This window comes from Elgaria multicarinata, chromosome 4 (genome assembly GCF_023053635.1).
Source record: "Elgaria multicarinata webbii isolate HBS135686 ecotype San Diego chromosome 4, rElgMul1.1.pri, whole genome shotgun sequence".
NCBI lineage: Eukaryota > Metazoa > Chordata > Lepidosauria > Squamata > Anguidae > Elgaria > Elgaria multicarinata.
The window spans coordinates 138,408,749-138,427,322 of NC_086174.1; the positions used below are offsets into that span (position 1 = coordinate 138,408,749).

Sequence of the window (18,574 nt, forward strand, 5' to 3'; positions counted from 1 at the left end):
CCTCCCAGGGACTCAAGAGGAACGTGGTCTAGTACAGTGGAAAGCCGGAGCACATGCTAACAGTGCCACATCAGAAAAACTTAAGAGTTACGATTTTCCATTTGGGATGGGTATGATTAGAAGGATCCAGTGGTTGAAGTATGTGCCGGTGTGCCCAGTTTTCATGGGTTTTAACTTCAGAACAAAGAAGGACCCCAGTACATCAGAACACACACCAAACGCAGCAGGTATCACAGTCATAAGCACGAAGGTTTGAAGAGATTCCCATAAAGCATCATAGGAGGTTGGAGAACCACCTTCGGTTGAAAGAGACTGCATGAAGTTTCAGTGTATTTACGTCCCAGTGGAGATATCTCAAGTAAAGTAGGATCAAAGACAGAATTACATGGGAGGGGATGTGTCAAAACTTCTTCTTCACATTTTTCTCCATTAAAATAAAGTACTTAAAGGTGCAGGCAGAGCTCTCCTGTAATCTGAGCAATATCAAGATTCACTTATTTACAGACAGTATTTTTCCTCATTTTGAATTTTATGGCTATAGTATGGGCTTACAAGAAAAAGGTGTACTTGGGCTATGATTTAATGTACGGAGACCATTAACAAACCTATGTATATTCTCCATTTTTTTTAAAAAAAAATCTCAGTTAAGATTATGGAGTCAAGTCTAATGACCTTGCATTTGCTTTCATTTTATGTAATTTTGCAATTCACATTTAAGTTACTTAAATGTGAATTAAGTAACTTAAGTTAAGTTAAGGGACCTTTTCCAGGAAGTATTTATGCAACAGATGGAGGGTGGTCTTCAACTGCACTTTCAAGCTTTTCTTCTCAAATATGAATTGATCTTTTTTTTTTAAAAAAAAAAAGTCAAGTTGAAATCCCTCAGGGCATCAAATTCTGCTTCACACACGTACATATAAAGTGCTGTGCACACTCAAAAATACTATACAGTGACTAGCAGGACTTTATTGCTCGTAAATGCAAGCTAACCAAGACCCCAACCCTAAATCACATTGCTACAAAAGCTTAACTGAGAAATTAAGTGTTAAAAGTATTTTCCTGGATGCCCCAATACATTCTAACTTGCTATAGAGTATATATTTCGCTCCTTGGTAATACAGCTGTACATCTTGCTAGACTAGCAATACTAAGGGCTTATAGCTAAAACACAACAGCTTCACTGGTGCTAATTGATGTTTCAGATTTTCCTCATTAAGCAGCTTTTTGTGCTTCAGAAATTAAGCTGCATTCTGTAGTACACTGAAATAGAAACTTACTATGCAAGGCTTGTTTGACTAATGAATGGGATCAACTGTTGTTGGATGATGAAAGAACAGTGTTGAGAAATGCAAGTTTTATAATACTGCGGTACAATCTGTAGCTCCTGAGAGAAGGGGCCAGGTTTTGATAAACCAGCTACTCTGCCTTTATTTCTTTTTGGCAGCATTAAATGTTAGCATCTTTAAATAGCTTTTAAAAAATTCAAGTGAGTAGTGCTCATCAATACAAGGTGTATACCACAAACGCTACCACTTGCAGAATGCGAATTCTGCATCTTCTCCCCCCACACCCCCGCCCCCACTGCAGCCCTGCCTTCCTCCAAATCTCTTCTGGATCCAATGTTGGATCCAAACCAAGATACAAGTGAATATAATTAAAGTTAAACATTTACCAATTGTAACCCAGAACTTCAGAAATAACCAATATAACTTATCTTTTACAGCAAAAATTCCTGCTATTCTGCATCTAGTTATGACTTAAATAAGTTTTATTTGCATGTAATTGGGCATAAATCTGCAGCCGCTTTCAGTAACTAAGGTCTAAAGACAAGACAGTTTCACATACGCTAGCTACAAGTTGTTGGCATTTAGTGTAATGACAAATCGAGATGATGCTTAAAAAAGGCAAAATTAACTCGAGCCAACTTCTCCCATAGTTTGCTTCAGTTTATAGCAGTAGCGCTTATATCCTTTCCATTAGGTCAAGCCCACCACCCTTTTCTCATGAAAGCATGTCACAAGTTTTGAAAAAGATGAACAATCAGGAGATAATCAAGAAGTCATTTCTACTATTATTTATTTTTTTAAATATTTTTGAAAAAATATATTTTTTTACAATATTTTCAACTTAAACACTATTCACACTGAACACGTATGGCAGCTTAAGCTACCCAAATATGAAGTTTAAGAAGCCAAAACTGTTCTAGTTGTATTAAAAAAAAAGTTGTGCTGTAGACTATTGTGTAGTGATGATTAAACAAAGCAAGGGAAAAGCACCACTCAAATCACTAATGCTAAAATTTTACAGGTAAACCCAACTCTTAAGGTTGTAGAATTTTACACAGGCAGTGCCATGTTTCTGGATTCCTGGAAGAAATTGTGATGCACAACCTCACATCACTTTAAATATAAATTCAGAAATGGGACAAACATTCCAACATGATAACTTGTTGTAAATACAATCTCATCTGCCAGTCTCTTTTTTCTCCATCAGATTCGTAGTCAAGATAAAGGACTCTGTACAGGTCTGTAAAAGCGATTCAGATATAGTACATAATTCACGCTTTTCTCAAAAAAGAAGAGCATGAAGTAGTTTTTTCTTGATAATGGGAAGAGTTAGTAGCAGTACTGAAATTCAGCTAATCTGCATAATCAGATAAACCTTGCTTTTATTTTCACATTAAGGCATTATCAGGTGCATATCAACACCAACTCTTATGTTTTAGTTAAAACAGACCACTCTTTGTCAAAGTCTGAATCCTTCTAAAAATAGAATTGCAAGAAACTTGGTACTTTTCTCAACTTGACTGGTGCTTCCTACCTCACCGTCTCCTTCACAAAAAGCCTGGGTCCAATTGTGTTCTTTCCATTTCATTTAACCTCTGACAGCAGTTGACTTAATAACAGTCTCAGCACTTTTATTAAGCATGCAAGACTAACAAAACTTTGGCAATGCGTAAGTGTAACACAGTGACAAGAAGAGAGCGCGTTTTAACAATTAAATCTTCTAATACTGGCTTCACAGTGTGGAAATTGTGCTACATCCACCAAAAGAGGGCCCAGTCTACTCATATATTTAGTACTTCACCCCAGGAACAAACTCCTTTGCGTTTGGATTCAGATTACTCTTGACCTGGAAGACAGATAAATATCAGACTTAGATTATGGAGCAAGAGGTGTCTTCTACATATTTGCATAAAGTTTAAGCAGCAAGCTGTAGCCATGGAACATTCTACGAAACAAGACAGTCTTATCACAGAAGCATAAAAAGCTGCCTTCTAGGTCAGACTATATGATCACATAACCCGGTTGTGCCTGCTCTGACTGGCAGAGGCTCAGTCAATCTTCCCATAATTGCCACCTCATATTTTTAGCTGGAAATACCACTGAGCTACACCCCCTGTCTTAAACATCAAAAGTATATAATCTGCAGTACCATTTGTCAAAACAATAGTGAAATGCCACTGCACAGGGTATTTTACAATGACACAGTTCCCTGGCTCTTGAATGTAAGGTTTGGAGGATCCTTGGATGTCCCCATTCATGAAGATGTACTAAGAGCGTGGGTGTTTTGTATTACCTACGAGTGTATTCAGCAAGTTCCACCCTTAGAAACAATATCTGATGTGTGTGATATAAGCCTGTTAGCTTGTATCCCAAAGCCATGCCTACAATTCACAGTCCTGGCATAATAAGAGTGGAAGAGTTTAACTCACAGGCACAGGGATATATCATACATAATTTAAGTAGCAGTTTAATATGGAATAACCTAGATGTTTTATCTTCTGTTCCTGGTTCTGAACTTGACAAAGAATTCATAAGCAAATTCACTGTCATAAAATTGGTAAAAGCATTAAACTTACAATTTTAATTTTGTTCCATTGTGATTTCCCAAGGCCTGTTCTACTTAACATGCCAGAGCACCTCAATACCTCATTCTTGTTCATTTTTGCATGTGAAGCTTCATTATGACATAGTTGTTAAGATTCACACACAAGTTTTCCCTTCATAGACCCACATACTGTTTTCTTGTTTTGATATTGCTGCTGTTAACAGCAGTAACCTGTGGATTCTGCAGTTACATAACTTGATAACTGCTGCAGAAACTTGACAGAAAATGCTTATGTACAGAATATATACTGGCACAGAAATTCCCTGGACTTTACGCCAGGCCATCAGATGAAAGAACCTCAGAATATATACTGGCACAGAAATTCCCTGGATTTTACGCCAGGCCATCAGATGAAAGAACCTCAAGTGTTGTATTAAGTACAGACTCCCAAGAGCTCTTCCTCCTTCCAATCAGCTTCCTATGAAGGCAAGCATTTCTCTTGTGCCTTTGCATTGAGAGTAACTGTATCATTCCAACATATCTAGTGTAGAGACAACAGAATTACCTTCAGAGAAGGCTGATTTGCAGAAAACATAGCCAGGGCAGAAAATCAAGAGACAGCTGGTGACCTTGCGTACACAGGAAGGAAAGTTCAAAGCATCATGGAAGCTCCAAAAAGAAATGGCCCAGTATTCCAATCTCTGTGTACTAAAACCAGCTTTATAATGTACACGATTTAAAAAATGTTTCAGTGAGTTGCACAATACTTCTCCCAATATTTAATAGATTGAAATTATAGTTAAACTACTGACATCTCTCAAAGGCATGTAAAGCCTAATAAGTAAGCTTTTAATTAGTTATCCAATTCAACCTTAAGCTTACTTACTCAGAAGTAAGCCCCACTGAGATCAATGGAATTTACTCAATACTAACTATAAGCATTCAGTTGGAATGATTAAAAATGCACCCATGTCCTACCGGGAACATTTTTAAGTACTTATAAAAAGACAAGGATGGTAGATGCTGCCTTAGAAGCGGAGCACCTCCCCCAACGTGGTGATACCATTGTTTTAAAAAAATGCTTTCTCCCCTTTGGAACTACTGCTTTATTCATAACCAAACTGATGTAGATAAAATTAATCAATCCCAACTAATGTGATTGAACAGGTTTCTTTGAGCAGAAGACAGCCTAATTTAATAAGACTTATGACTCCGGGTAAATGTGCGAGTATGACACATGAGCTAAAAATACAGTATTCAGCAAATGGTTTTATTTTAGTCAGTGATCACCTTTAACATCAACGTTATTATGAAGGAGATCAGGTTGCAAGTGTCAGTGCTCTGAAACAGGTTTAGAAAGTGTGGTGAAACAGAGATATTTCATTTTTTAAAATTCAGAAAATCATACTGCCTCAGCCAGTGGTGCAGAATCTCAGGCTGGGGGGGGGGGGCATATCTGGCTTTCCTGTGGTCTCACTCCCAGATGGCCGTACCCCTTTCCCCTCAACCATCAATAACTGGGTGGTTCCCAGCTTTTCTGCAGCCCCCCCCCCCAAATCTGAAAGGCTGAAATGCCTCTCCTAAGGCTTAGTTACTGGGAGTAAGAGCTTTAAAGCTAAAATAACCTGATACATTTTTTGCCCCCACCCATTTCCCTTTCAGCCCTGTCCACCACTGGAATGTGGCCCCCAAAAGCTTCGCCCTTGGGCTGAAAGAGGTTCTGCACCCCTGGCCTAAGCTATCAGGTATTTAGGAAGTATATTAGGTCTTATGCGCCAGGCTTGATCAAACGACAAGTGTTAGTAAACAGGTTACCTCCTATCTCAATCACCAGAGACATCCAACAGCAATGCCCCTGACTGCAAGAGCCAAAATTAGAGCAGCTGCAGAGGTTTGCAGGAATACATTCCCTTTCCTAATCACCTAGACCTAATCTATATCCCCAAGACTCATAACACTCCCAAATGTTTCCACACTCTCCTCTCTAATTGTTCCAACGCATATGTACACATTAAAGAGGGATCCTTGCAGGTTGGACTGCATAGGAAGAGAGAAACAGAACAAGACTGAAGAGGAGATTCTGTTATGGATCCATAGTGACCTAACCTATACCAGGAACAACGTGAGGGAGGCCATGCTTGGATTGCTCCTCTATGAAATACCTAGGAAGGTACGTTGGAAGCCTCTGAAGAAAGGTTTTTGGTTAAAATCAGCTCAACTTTGAAAACAAGGCACTTACCACCAGATCTTCCAGTGACGAACTGTCACTGATAACAAGATCGTTAAACTGGTCCTGAATTTGATCCATTGTTTGCGGGAGATCTCTGGCTGGAATAAACCATTCATGTTCTTCTTCCTCTTCCAGCATTTCTTGGAAGCAACGTTCTATAAATTCTTCTTCCCACAACTCCTCCTCAATCTGCAATTGGAACAAAGGAGAGAAATGTTATAATCACCACCACCCTTACGGAATCTTCACAAACAGCAAGCACAGAAAATGCTCGTTACATAGGGCTCAGCCTCCTACTACACAATACTTTCACCTTGGAAAATGTCACATTCCCTGCCATCCAGACGGTTCTAGCAAGAGAATCATAACAAACCCCTTCCCATAAGTAATCTTAATTTTTCTACTTTAGTGTATATTTCTTTATGACATTTATACTAGGGATGTGCTCCGCTTCTAATCGGACCGGCAAATTAGAAGCGGAGCGGGGGGCTTCGCCTGCCCTTAAGGCGGAGGCGAAGAGGATTGGGGGGGCCGGCGGAGCGTGGCAAAGAGGATCGAGGTGAAGGCGGATCCTTCGCCTCGATCCGGAGCTCCGCCGGAAAGGTAAGTGGGGTTTACCGGGCCCTGCCGCTGTCGCCCATGCGGCGACAGCGGCAGGGCCCGGTAACCCCCCCGCCCTCCTCTCCCTTACCTGCCTTGCGGCCCAGACTTCCTGGTTGAACCGCAGGCTCAATTGAAGATGCCGACGGACCGCAGACGGAGGCAGGCAAGGCCCCCCCCCCCCGGTCCCTTACCAGGCTCTGCCGCCGTCGCCGCACGGGCGGTGATGGCGGCAGGGCCCGGTAAACCTCCCGCCCTCCTCTCCCGGCCTTACCTGGCGCCACTCCCCTCCACTGCGGAGCTCCGATTCAGAGCCGGAGCTCCGCGGCGAAGAGGAGAGGAGTATGGGCGGAGCGGCGCGGAGCGGGCCGACCCGAAATTTTCGGATCGGCCCGCGGGACGGAGCGGGGGGTCCGTGCACACCCCTAATTTATACACTGCCCACTAATACAAGTCTTCTTCTGGGTGCCTTATGATCATCTGATGATTTAGTCGCACAATACGTTATTTCCCTTAGCTTACAACAAATCCTATGTAAGGTGGTATGGGCTAACTTTGAAGGCATCTTTCAAGAGCATCCAAGTCTACAGGACACTAGATGAAAATCCAGGGGGTGGGGGAGTCCTAGAAACTGTGAGCACACACCGCACTTGTTTCCTAACAGAAGGCAGTATTCAGTGCTGCCTGTGCAGCAGTGGCACCCACTGGTAGCCCAAGACACGAGCAGGTCGAAATGCAACCAGAAGGGAGCTCTGCTGATTTGTCCCATTCCAAAAATGAGTGTTTTGGCTTTTTCCTGGGATTGCTTTAAGAAGTACTAGCAGTAGGACCCTGCTGGTGCAACAGAATGAGTGGCATTGGTGGACTCTTGGTCCATCTACTATTGTTGACACTGACTGGCAACTGTGGCTCTCCAGGGTTTTAGGTAGTAGTTTTTCCAGCTCTCCCTGGAGATGCTGTGGGTTTAACCTGGGATCTTCTGCATTGAAAGCAGGTGCTCTGAGCCCTCCACAACCTCTACTTGTGTGGGATTCTCAGAGGCAGCTGGTTGAGAACAGAATGCTAGACTAGTTACCTAGGGAGGTTGTGGGCTCTCCCACACTAGAGGCCTTCAAGAGGCAGCTGGACAACCATCTGTCAGGGATGCTTTAGGGTGGATTCCTGCATTGAGTAGGGGGTTGGACTCGATGGCCTTGTAGGCTCCTTCCAACTCTGCTATTCTATGATTCTATGTGGCACAAGGCAAGGGTGCAAATGCAGACTAGGGTATTGCCTATCACCCCCCTGGAAATTCTTCAACCTTGCATGGCTATGCTAATTTATGTAGCATTCCACTCTGAATGATAGTTAAATATCCAATTCAAGCAGGGAGTAGATCTACAACCAAAGTACCTAACTGAACTTGGAAGTTAAGGGACATTTAGAAGTCTATAAAGGGGACAACTGCCAGAGAATACCAACAGCAAGTCTTGCAAGAGGACTAGATTTACAGAAAACAGGCATGGTTCCTCTCGATGTTTCATCATCATCAACAACATAGCAATACCAAATGACAAAAATGTTGTTGAAAGGAAGAGGAAAAGAGAAACATATACACCACTGGCCATGGAAGTCAAAGAACTATGGCAACAGGAAAAGGACACAATTATTCTGTTAGTCACATCAGTCACCAGCATCACATCAAAAACTATACAGAGAACCATCAGAAACTCGGGGCATGTCTACACCAGCCCTATATCCCAGGATTGTTCCTGTGCATCCAAATGCCACACAGGGGATCCCAGGAGCAGGCAGGGACGATCCCTCCATTTTCCTGGGATAACCCTTAAGTGTAGAAAGGGCCTGGGTCTACCAAAATACATCCACACCTACATCCAGAAAGCAGTCATAATTAAAACATGCTCAATTGTTAGGAAATTCTTGTATCTGTAAAAGACAGCTTGACTTGGCAAAGCCCGTCATGTCCATCTAGAAAAACCACCATGACTGAGAAATAGATGATGATGATGATGATAATAATAATAATATCCTTCCGTAGAGATGTGGTGGCATCTCCACATCTCTTCTGTAAAGATAGCTCCTAACACACCTGTCTGTTGAACTCCTCTTCATTTTCCATCCACATGTACTCAGCAAATGGATTATCATCTTCGTGAGAGTGACCATTCATGATCACATCTTCATTGATAATGCTTGGACTAGTACTCCTGCGACTTGGGTCTTTCATGGTTGTGCCTTTGAACTTAAGCCTAAAAGAAAAGTCATGATAGTTAAGAAATATAGCAATGTAAGAACATAAGAAGAGCCATGCTGGATCAGACTAATGGTCCATCTAGTCCAGCACTCTGTTCCCACAGTGGCTAATCAATTGTCGACCAGGGACCAAGAAGCAGGACACAGTGCAACAGCACCCTCCCACCCATGTTCCCCAGCAATTGGTGTATACAGGCTTACTGCCACTTATGCTGGAGGTAGCACATAGCCATCAGGCCTAGTAGCCATTGATAGCCTTCTCCTCCATGAATTTATCCAACCCCCTTTTAAGGCCATCCAAATTGGTGGCCATCACATCTTGCAGTACTAAATTCTATAGTTTAACTATGCGCTGTGTGAAAATGTACTTCCTTTTATCTGTACTGAATCTCCCACCAATCAGCTTCATGGTTTGACCCTGGGTTCTAGTATTTTGAGAACCGGAGAAAATATCTCCCTATCCACATTCTCCACACCATGCATAATTTTGTACACCTCTATCATGTCTCCCCTTAGCCTTTTTTCCAAGCTGAACAATCCCAGGTGTTGTAATTTTCCCTCTTAGGAGAAATGCTTCAGTCCTTTGATCATTTTAGTTGCCCTTTTCTGACCAAAACCACTTGTCCAGCTATCCAGTACTGACAACCCTGACTGGCAGCAATGGCTCGCCGGGGCTTCAGGCAGGAGTCTTTCTTAGCCCTACCTGGAGATGCCAAGGACTGAACCTGGAACCTTCTACATGCAAAGCAAGTGCTCTACCACCGAGATAAGGCCCCTCCCCAAGACTTTCTGCTGAATGTATGACCATATTTACACAAATGTCCAACTTACCTTCATTGAAGTATAGCATGTTTAAGATTGCAGCTCTAAATTAACTTCTCTCTCCATTATATAAACACCTTTGTAAGCTATTTCTATATAGTTCCCATGTTAAACTACAAGGTGAGATTTTTGCTGTGGGGAGTAAGAGGAAGCGGGGAGGGTGGGCACAAGTTCAGGGACTCATCCAATGTCTGTAAATTGTGTTTGGGGACTGTTCCTGCTCAGCAACATTCCTTTTCTCAACCAGAGACATAGTTCCAGTATTACAGGCAGGTATCAAGCAGGGGGCCCTACAAAGACCTTCAGCATGTAGCAGCTGAAGGCACTTACAAATTTATAAGAAACCAACAGGGAGAGGGCATTGAACGCAGTGAACAAGCAGTTCTCAGAAGTACCAAATTTTATTATGCATTTCAGAAAACAGAATTTCCTTTCTTGGAGCAACGAGGAACCTGCAACAGCAAATCCCTCAGTTCTCTTGTCAGAAAACAAAATTTCCTTTTCCAGGAGCTATCGGCAACCTGCAAGAGTAAACTCCTAGTTTGCCCTTGCAAGTGGTTGATTGCCTCTGAGAAATGAAATTTTGTTTTCATAAATGCATGAGGCTTTAATAAACATTGTCACTTCTGAGAACAGTTTCTCCCCTGCTCATTGCTGAAAAAAGATCAGCGTACTAATTTTAGCATGCCCAAAGAGCTGTGCAAATGATACGTCAGTGCTGTCCACTACAACAGAGTTTCAGTTTCAGTGAGGGAACCACTTAGGTTTAACGTCTGTAAAAGCGCTTAAGCTGTTTGAGGCACATTCTTTTTCACTAAATAATGTTTCTACCTACAGTGAGTCTATGGACAACGTACTTCATCCTCTTCCCTAGTTATGCTTGTGACCTTTGAAGCGACTCAATTTAAGAAGTGTAGTATCTATTATGTTACCAATTCAGTTGAAATAATGTATTTTTAGGCATGAAAAATTATACGACACCACCAGTGCCTGCACTGGGATTTTATCAAGAAGAGCAACTTCTTGACTGCACCACATTTACTAAGCTTGTACAGTAAGGGGCAGGCAGAGGGAAATTGTGGTTTCCCCCGCTACCCTCTGGAACAGCATGGGAAATGGTACTGGGGGTAGGAAGAACTAGCAAAGACCACTTCCCCTTCTTCCAGTAGGAGCCTCTGCTGGATCTCGGCCTTTTTCATGAATGGAAGAAACCCTCCCTTGCGTGGAAGCAACGCTCTAGATCTAACCCATAAGGAATATGGAAAACCATGTTTAAAGCCTTGTTGGAAATATCCACATATTGTACTGCCACCTCAATAGGAAAAACCCACTTGCTGAAGGGACAAATTTTGCATTTAAAAATAAGCCCATATTTAATAGAGAATGTTACTTAAGTCCTAAGTAATACAAACACTGGAAATACTTGTTAGATTGTCTTTTTAAGAACAGAGGTCAGGATTCAACATTTGCCTTGCAATGTTTAGAATCAAAACATTTGTTTTGATTGAACATCATAACAAAACCCTGCAATATTATATATTAACTGACAAGTCCTGAAGAAGAGAATCCTGACACAGCCTCTCTGAGAGCAGGAGCACAAAAGCCATTTTATTGTAATTTGCAATTTATTTATTTTTATTACTTTTAGAAATCTGTATTTACAATAACTCCCATGTAAGTGAATTATGTAAACACAACTCTTTTGTAATGAGGTAGCATTCTGTTCTTGCCACAGACTCAGATTTTGCAAAATGAATATACTCGGATCAAAACATCTATGATCATCACATTCAAACAAATGTCTATTTCATACCATCTGTATGCATTTAAAAATAGATTTAGCTTGGGAATCAAGACTGCTAGTCACCTTAGAAATTTCATCATGTTCCTCTCTCCATTTGCAACAATCAAGGGGAGCTGTGTTTAGGTACAGACTTCCCTCTGGCAGCTCTCTCTCTTTCCCTACTGGATCCTGCTATTTAGTAATTCATAGGATCCTGATGTCAAATGAGATTGTGACCTCACAAACCTCACCTGAGAGGGATGATGTAAAATGTGAGCAAATACCAAATACTTGTGTAGCTTTGCTCTAAAAGAACAGGTTTTCCATCAACCCTGCAATATTATATATTACTGGTTTTAGTCTACAATTTGATTTCTGGATAAGAGTCGTTCAAATGCAAAACAGGAGAAGGTTCTTGCATCTTTCATCTTTATTATATTTTTATCCTGTTCTTCCTCTGAACAGCTTAGAACAGCTTATATATGGTTCCCAGACAATGCTGAGGGCCTGATCTGCTCTTCTTTTAATACACAGAAAAGGAACTTTCAGTAGGTGCAGCTTTTCCTAACATCTGCCCAAAGTTTTTCTTGTTCATATAGGAACTTGTCTTCATTTGTATCTGGAAGTCTTTTCTCAGTGGTTTTCAATCTGTCTTCCAAAGAACCCCCAAGTCTTCTCAGAAGCTTATCCGGGAGTTCCTTAATGAGAAGATCAGTGGTGTTGAACAAGCTTCACTGTAAAACAAGCTTGTTCATCATTCACCAATATTCTCCTTCAATACACAGATGCAGAGGAATATTGGATATGTTCCAGGGCATGTCCTTACTTAATGTAGGGAAACAGACACACCCTGTGTGTCCTGCATGAGCTTAGTGAGCACCCATATTCATGCCCAGAACCTTCCGCAATGTGTTGGGATTCCATAGCAGACATGGAGGAGTTCCTCAGGTGATGTGGGAAGTATAGAAAACATGCAAGACATTGATGAACATGCCAAATTAGATGCCTCCTCAACAGCTATTATTCTGCACAGAATGGGAGAGAATTAGTAAATGACTATTGTACCTTTAAGCGCAAATGAATACCAGTGAACTGTTTCGCAAGCCTGGATGGTACACATACTATATCTACTCCCTTTAGAAATCTCATATACAGAACCAGCATACAGTATCCTATTTAAAAAAGGCATTGGCCAGAAACAATGAAACTCAAAGCTCTGTCAGCAACCTCAAAAAATCAAGGGATGGATTGTTGGCTCCTTCCTTTCCTCCCAGTTACTTCTCACTTTCTAACTAGAGGTATATATGAAGACAAGAAATATGCTTGCACCTGCCCTTTACTCTTTCCCACCAATAAATTGTTATATAGCATGCATTATTAATTTAATTGTACCCTTCTGGATTCTTGTTTCTCTCAGTATGCCCAATGGTATTTAGCCAGACAAACCCTATTAAATGTACAAATTTTGCCTCAAAACCAGTCACTGCTAAAAAAAACCCTTAGAGATGGTGCTTAGCACAACACAAAATATTCTAGGCTTTGTCAATTTCTTCCAGCTAAAGCACACAACTGAAAATAATTTTAGGACAACTTTTTAAACTATCAATAGTTTTATTAGTTTTAACTATTCAAAGCAGATCTAAATTTCTGCTCAGGAAAACAGCACATTCTATATGGCAGAGCCATGATATCCCACATAACACATGGTTTGGCAGATCTTATGAGTTAGCAGGAGGTGCTCTTTGCTGAGTTAAACCTTAAAGAGTTCTCTTAAACCAAGGATGGAGTGGCAGTGTCTACGCTCTAAAATGTCTTAACAGCAACAGTGTCACCTCAGCTTTGCAAACATTACCAAGTTACAAGACTTTAGAATTACCCCATAGTAAAGAAACCAAATATATTGCACAATAGGAATCATCATTAGCATCAAGTCATATATCTTTGCCGGAAAGACTTTGAAACAGAAACCACCACACACAGTGTTCCAAAGATGGAGGGGGCGGGGCAGTAAAATGCCTGTGACCCTTATTGAGGGTAACTTCTGAATCAGCAATCTACTTTTGGGCAGAAATAGATTTTTCGCATCTTCAGTCTCAGCTTTCGCTACCTGGGTATCATAATTTCAGAAATGTCAAACAATTCTGGTATAGAATAATGATTAATTTTTTGTATCATAACCTGGGAAGGTCTTAATTTAAATTTCACCTTAGCCCTAAATTCACTAGGTTGCCATGTCTCAGTTGCCTATATGCAATACCAGCCCTACCTGAAAGGGCTGATATGAGGACTACTGACATAATGTATGTAAAGTGATTTGAAGCCTCTCAAACACTAAACTGTATAACACTTATGAAGAGTAACTTGGAAACTTAGGAAAAGCCATTAATCACACTTTGTAGCTCAGTACTTGATATTCACTTGATATTCCTAAAAAGCTGTAAAGATTTTTATAGTCTTTCAATGACCCAAATATAAACCATAAAAGCTTTCAACCACATTTGACTCTGGTTGTCACTGGGCTGGATCCAGCTTCTTTTGCACTGGCAAAAGGTGTTTTGCTCAGAATGCTTCCATCGGCAGCAAAGCGGGAAAAGATCTTTGTCGATTCCTCCTCCCTCTGCAACTTCCAGTGTCAATTCATCTACTGTTCTGGAGAATCCCCAATCCTCCAGAGATTTTCAAGAGGGATAGGGGAGTACAGGGGGGTAAGGCAATCAAGGAAGATCCCCTCCTCCCCCATTACGCCAGCAGAAATGGTCTGCTGAATAAGAATCCTTCCATTCCCAAAAGGAAGACTTTGGATTTTAGACACCACTAAAAATATAGTTGCACCAATCCAGTAAGAGAAATTCACATATACAAGCAGACTTCTGCTTGTTTAGGCAAGACAGAATTGTATCTGGATGTGCATACCTAATCCCACCACAATGCTCAAACTAATCCCACTGAACTGGTTGAATAAATCTTCTGATGCAGATGGGGATACAGATCTTTATCTGAGGATGACAGCTATGCCCGACTAACCACTTGCAACTACACTGGAGTGAGCTTATTGGTTGCATGTAGAGTTATTTGACTAATTTACTAGTAGTCAATCTCAAAGATACCAATAAATATATACATCAATTTCTGTTCTTCACTCTACATCCCTAAATTAAGAGCTAGATTGGCAAGGGAGAAAACATTCAAACATATTTTGAGTATAAAAGGTTATCACTTGGGTGCGTTTCCACAAAAACTCAGCTGCAGAACACTATTTTAAATTGTAGAAAGCAGCCCCCACAATTATAACAAGAAAAGTTTATCCCTTTTCCAACAGTGGCTGCACCACAATCTAGTGCTACTGTCGCATACAGTATGCTCAATGTGTTTTGACTTAAAAATCTTCCTCTGGGGCAAGAAAATCCTCCATTATCTTACTGTATTGTCTGAATAAATAATTCACAAAGAACTGTTAGAGCAGGTAAACATGTCCAGCAATCCCACAAGCATGACAGGAATAACAGTCGTTGTTCTCCCCCCCCACTGTTTTTTCTCCAGCAACTGAAACCCACAGATTCACTTTCTCTGCGTGTGGAGGCTCCTTTTAGCAGCCACAGTCAATAGGATAGGCAAATCCATTACGCAGGAGTTAAGACACACAGGTTCAAACCTCCACTCAGCCGTGTGACCTAAGATCGATCTCCAGCATTGCCAATTCTGTGTTCTGCAAACACGTAACGAAGGAAAGCGCACAAGCCCCGCACCACTCTGGCACCTGTACAAGTGGAGGGCGATTGTCTGAAGGGGAAAGCCTCCTGCATCTGTGAAGGTTCTCCATGCGATTTTGGACAATATTAGATCGGCGTTCAAAATCGCTTGGAGAACCTCCATGGACAAGAGGTTCTCTGCTTCAGACCGTCAAGCCTCCACATGTAGAGAGCGAGGGACAGGGGTAGGGCTGGCACAGCCCCCTTCCTCACGTGTTTACTGAACACACCTTCCTCGGGCCTGAATAGGATTCATCTGCTACTCTCATCTACCTGTTGCTGTGATAAACATATATATATACACCCCACCTTTAGCTCCTTGGACAAAAGGCAGGATATTAACAAACAGGAGTAAATCCAGGCAAGTCCATTTCCAGGTGGCCCAAACCACACCTCCTTGGGCTCCAGCAAGATGGCCTCATCACGCACCCTCAGCCCAAGCCCTGCTCAGGCGGGATTAATCGTCGGCTGCGTCTGAAGGAGCACGTTTTTCAACTTCTCCTGAATTTGTGGGCTGTAAAATTTCGCGGGGTGAACTCAAGCCATGGTGCAACGACGACTAGCTCTCCACACGGTCATAGTGTTATCGTGTGGCGTCGAGCCCCACACCCTCAGTTGCCTTTCTGCCTGCGCGAAACCCAACACTGAAGTTCTCCCTGGCAGGGAAGGGGCGTGAGGCGAAAACAGGCAAGGGAAGCCAAGGCCGCGAGCGACGCCCTCCCGCCTCAGCAGGTCTAGGCCTGACAGGAGCCCCAGGGGCGCCTCCGCTTAAGCCCCGCCCACGCTTTGTTCGCCTCCTAAGGCCCGCGGAGGCCCCGCCCCCCGCCGAGAGATGGGGAGGGATAGATACGGTGAAGAAGCGGCGCTATCCCATCATGCACCACGCCCCTAACAGACAGGTAGTGCGCTTCCCCGGGTACCCGGATGGAAGGCAGAAAAAGAAGGCGAGAGAGAGAGCCATGCGGAGAGCCCGAGCCCCGGCAGAAGGTGACGCCATTGGGCTTGGCGAGAGTCGCCAGCCAGCCCACCGCCAGCTTCTTCTTCGTCGTCGTCGTCCTCCATCACCTGAGAGCGGCCCAACGCTGTCCCTTCAGGCAGCCCCGGAGTGGGTGGGTGGGTGCGCGCGCGCGCGTGTGTGTGAGGGGAGAAGAACCAAGTAACTGCGCCTCAGAAGTGCTCGGCCCCCTCCCCTTTCTAGGCTTCCGTCTAGCGGGGCGCACCTCGTGTAGAAGCAGGGCAGGCGCAGAGGCTCCGAGCTGGCCGTCGCTCCTCACCCTTCTTTATTTGGGTCCCCTCCTCCTCCTCCTCCTTCTCTTCTTTCCTTCCTTCTCCTTCGCCGCCCCCTTCCTTCGGAAACACAACAACCACCCTAGGCCGGATATGAAATCACTTCCGCCGTTTCTGCGCGTGCTTTTATGGTAGCCTCGCGAGTCCTCGTTTTTATTTTAACTTCCGGCCAAAGATGGAACCGTTTTTCCACTCACCACACGTGACAGCGACCATAGAGCCACCAAAGGATAGAACGGCACACCATACTAGGGGTCGATAAAGAATCAAGAGCCGAGGTAGCTTTCTAAGTGTTGTTATTATTATTATTCAAACCCTCTGTGGTCGCCAAAGGGAGACTCCAGTTTTAAACGGCTTCATCGAGACATGCGATTTCTCTCCCACTACAAAAACGAGTTTTGTTTCACCTTACAAAGTAATCCTAGGCATGACTACTCAGAAATAAAACCCACTGGATTTCAAGAGATTTACTCCCAGTTAAGCATGTTTTGGGTTGCTTCTTTAAGCCGCAATCTATGCATATTCAGACAGGAAATGTCCTCCATAGCTGCCCGGGGAATGCTGGGAGTTGTAGGATTTTGTTGTTGTCTAAATATCCTTAAGATTGCAACTTTAAGGACTAACTATCAGGGATTGTCTTCTTTACTGATTTATTGTAAGCCACTCCGGGAGCCTTTTTGGCTGAGGTGCGGAATAAAAAAAAATACTCTAAATAAATAAATAACATTTACTGTGGCCTAAAGGGATACCTACAAGACATACAGTGGCTATGGTGTACTCTCCCAATATCGGTGTGAAGTGACTGTAGCAAAAGCGAGGGAAATTGTGTTATTGCTAGTTATTATTGGTGCAAATGATGACTCCACTTCTCTGTAAACGTTTGAGAAATCAACATAACACCAGTCTTAAAGGAACTGCACTGGCTGCCTATACGCTTCCGGTCAGAACTCAAGGTGTTCGTAATGACATTTAAAGCCCTAAACAGCTTGGGACCTCGATACTTGAGAGTGCCTCTCCTTATATATGCCTGTCCGAGACCTCAGATCTGTTGGAGGAGCCCTTCTCCGCATCCCACCAGCGCAACATACATGCTATGATGGGACAAGGGAGAGGGCTTTCTCGGTTGTGGCACCCCGATTGTGGAATGTCCTCCCCTTGGAGGCCCGATCGGCACCAACTTTGATTGCATTTTGACACCAAGTAAAAAACATGGCTTTTTAACAAAGCCTTTGATGGTTAAACTCACTGGCACATTGTTTTAACTGCTTTTAAATTATATGTTTTAACTTGGATCATGGTTTAATCTGTTTTTAACTGTGCATATTTGTTTTATACTATATGTTTTTATCTGTACGCCACTCTGAGATCTTAATGATATAGGGCGGGTTATAAATGTTTTAAATAAATAAATGCTGCCGCCTCCTCTCCACTCTTTTCTGTACCAACTTTCTTCAGCCTCTCTCCACTCCTGATATAGTTTCCTTTTCCTTGGCCTCTGTGTCATGTCTAACCCCACTGCCCATTTTGGGAGAAGGTGTTTCAGGTAATCAATAAGAATCAGATTCAGAACTAAAGGAGGCGGCGCCAGACACCAGCCAGCCTGTACCAGTAGGGGAGTCAGCCCTCTCCAGAGCTTGTCTCCTCAAGGCCAAATCCTACACACTCAGTGGGAAGTGAGCTTTCTTCCGGAGGAGAGCGTCCCGACAAGCTAGCTGATGCTAGGGTCTGCCGGAAGCGAAAATGCATGGAGCGTAAGGAAGGCGTGAGAAAGTCGGTCTGACTAGGATTGCGCCAGAACCTGCCTCCGCACCATTACAGGCGTTTGGGAAGAGGCTTTCTATTCTTCTTGAGTGGACAATTGTCTTGCTAAGTTTGCATAGTTTTGCCTAGGGGGAAGTTTCCAAGAGATTACACTCTCTTCAAGTAGAAGAGATGTTTGTTGCTTAATAAAAGCTTTGTGGATTACCTAGCAGGCCTCAGTCATTTGCCTCCCATCGAAAGCAGGAGTTTTCTGAGAAA

General features: G+C 42.8%; 3 protein-coding genes across 4 annotated transcripts in view; 2 read left to right on the forward strand and 1 right to left on the reverse strand.

Annotated features, from left to right (window-relative positions):
- SLC23A1 (solute carrier family 23 member 1) overlaps window positions 1-1,113 on the forward strand; it is a 36,126-nt gene extending 35,013 nt beyond the window's left edge. Inside the window, exon 14 of the mRNA XM_063125263.1 lies at window positions 9-1,113. Coding sequence (XP_062981333.1) covers window positions 9-256 — 248 coding nt within the window. The 3' untranslated portion in view covers window positions 257-1,113. The remainder of the gene's footprint in view (window positions 1-8) is intronic.
- ZC3H13 (zinc finger CCCH-type containing 13) overlaps window positions 1-18,574 on the forward strand; it is a 225,033-nt gene that overhangs the window by 125,814 nt on the left and 80,645 nt on the right. The window lies entirely within an intron of this gene.
- On the reverse strand, window positions 2,060-16,634 carry PAIP2 (poly(A) binding protein interacting protein 2). 2 transcript variants are annotated; one of them, XM_063125277.1, is made up of 4 exons: window positions 16,543-16,634; window positions 8,751-8,910; window positions 6,071-6,250; window positions 2,060-3,132 (listed from the first exon to the last, which is right to left on the reverse strand). In XM_063125277.1, exons 2-4 carry the CDS (start codon window positions 8,886-8,888, stop codon window positions 3,076-3,078), a joined length of 375 nt encoding a protein of 124 aa, XP_062981347.1. In that variant the 5' UTR covers window positions 8,889-8,910; window positions 16,543-16,634; the 3' UTR covers window positions 2,060-3,075. The 2 variants fall into 2 exon arrangements, with proteins under 2 accessions (XP_062981347.1, XP_062981346.1); XM_063125276.1 differs by having other exon boundaries at window positions 16,489-16,603.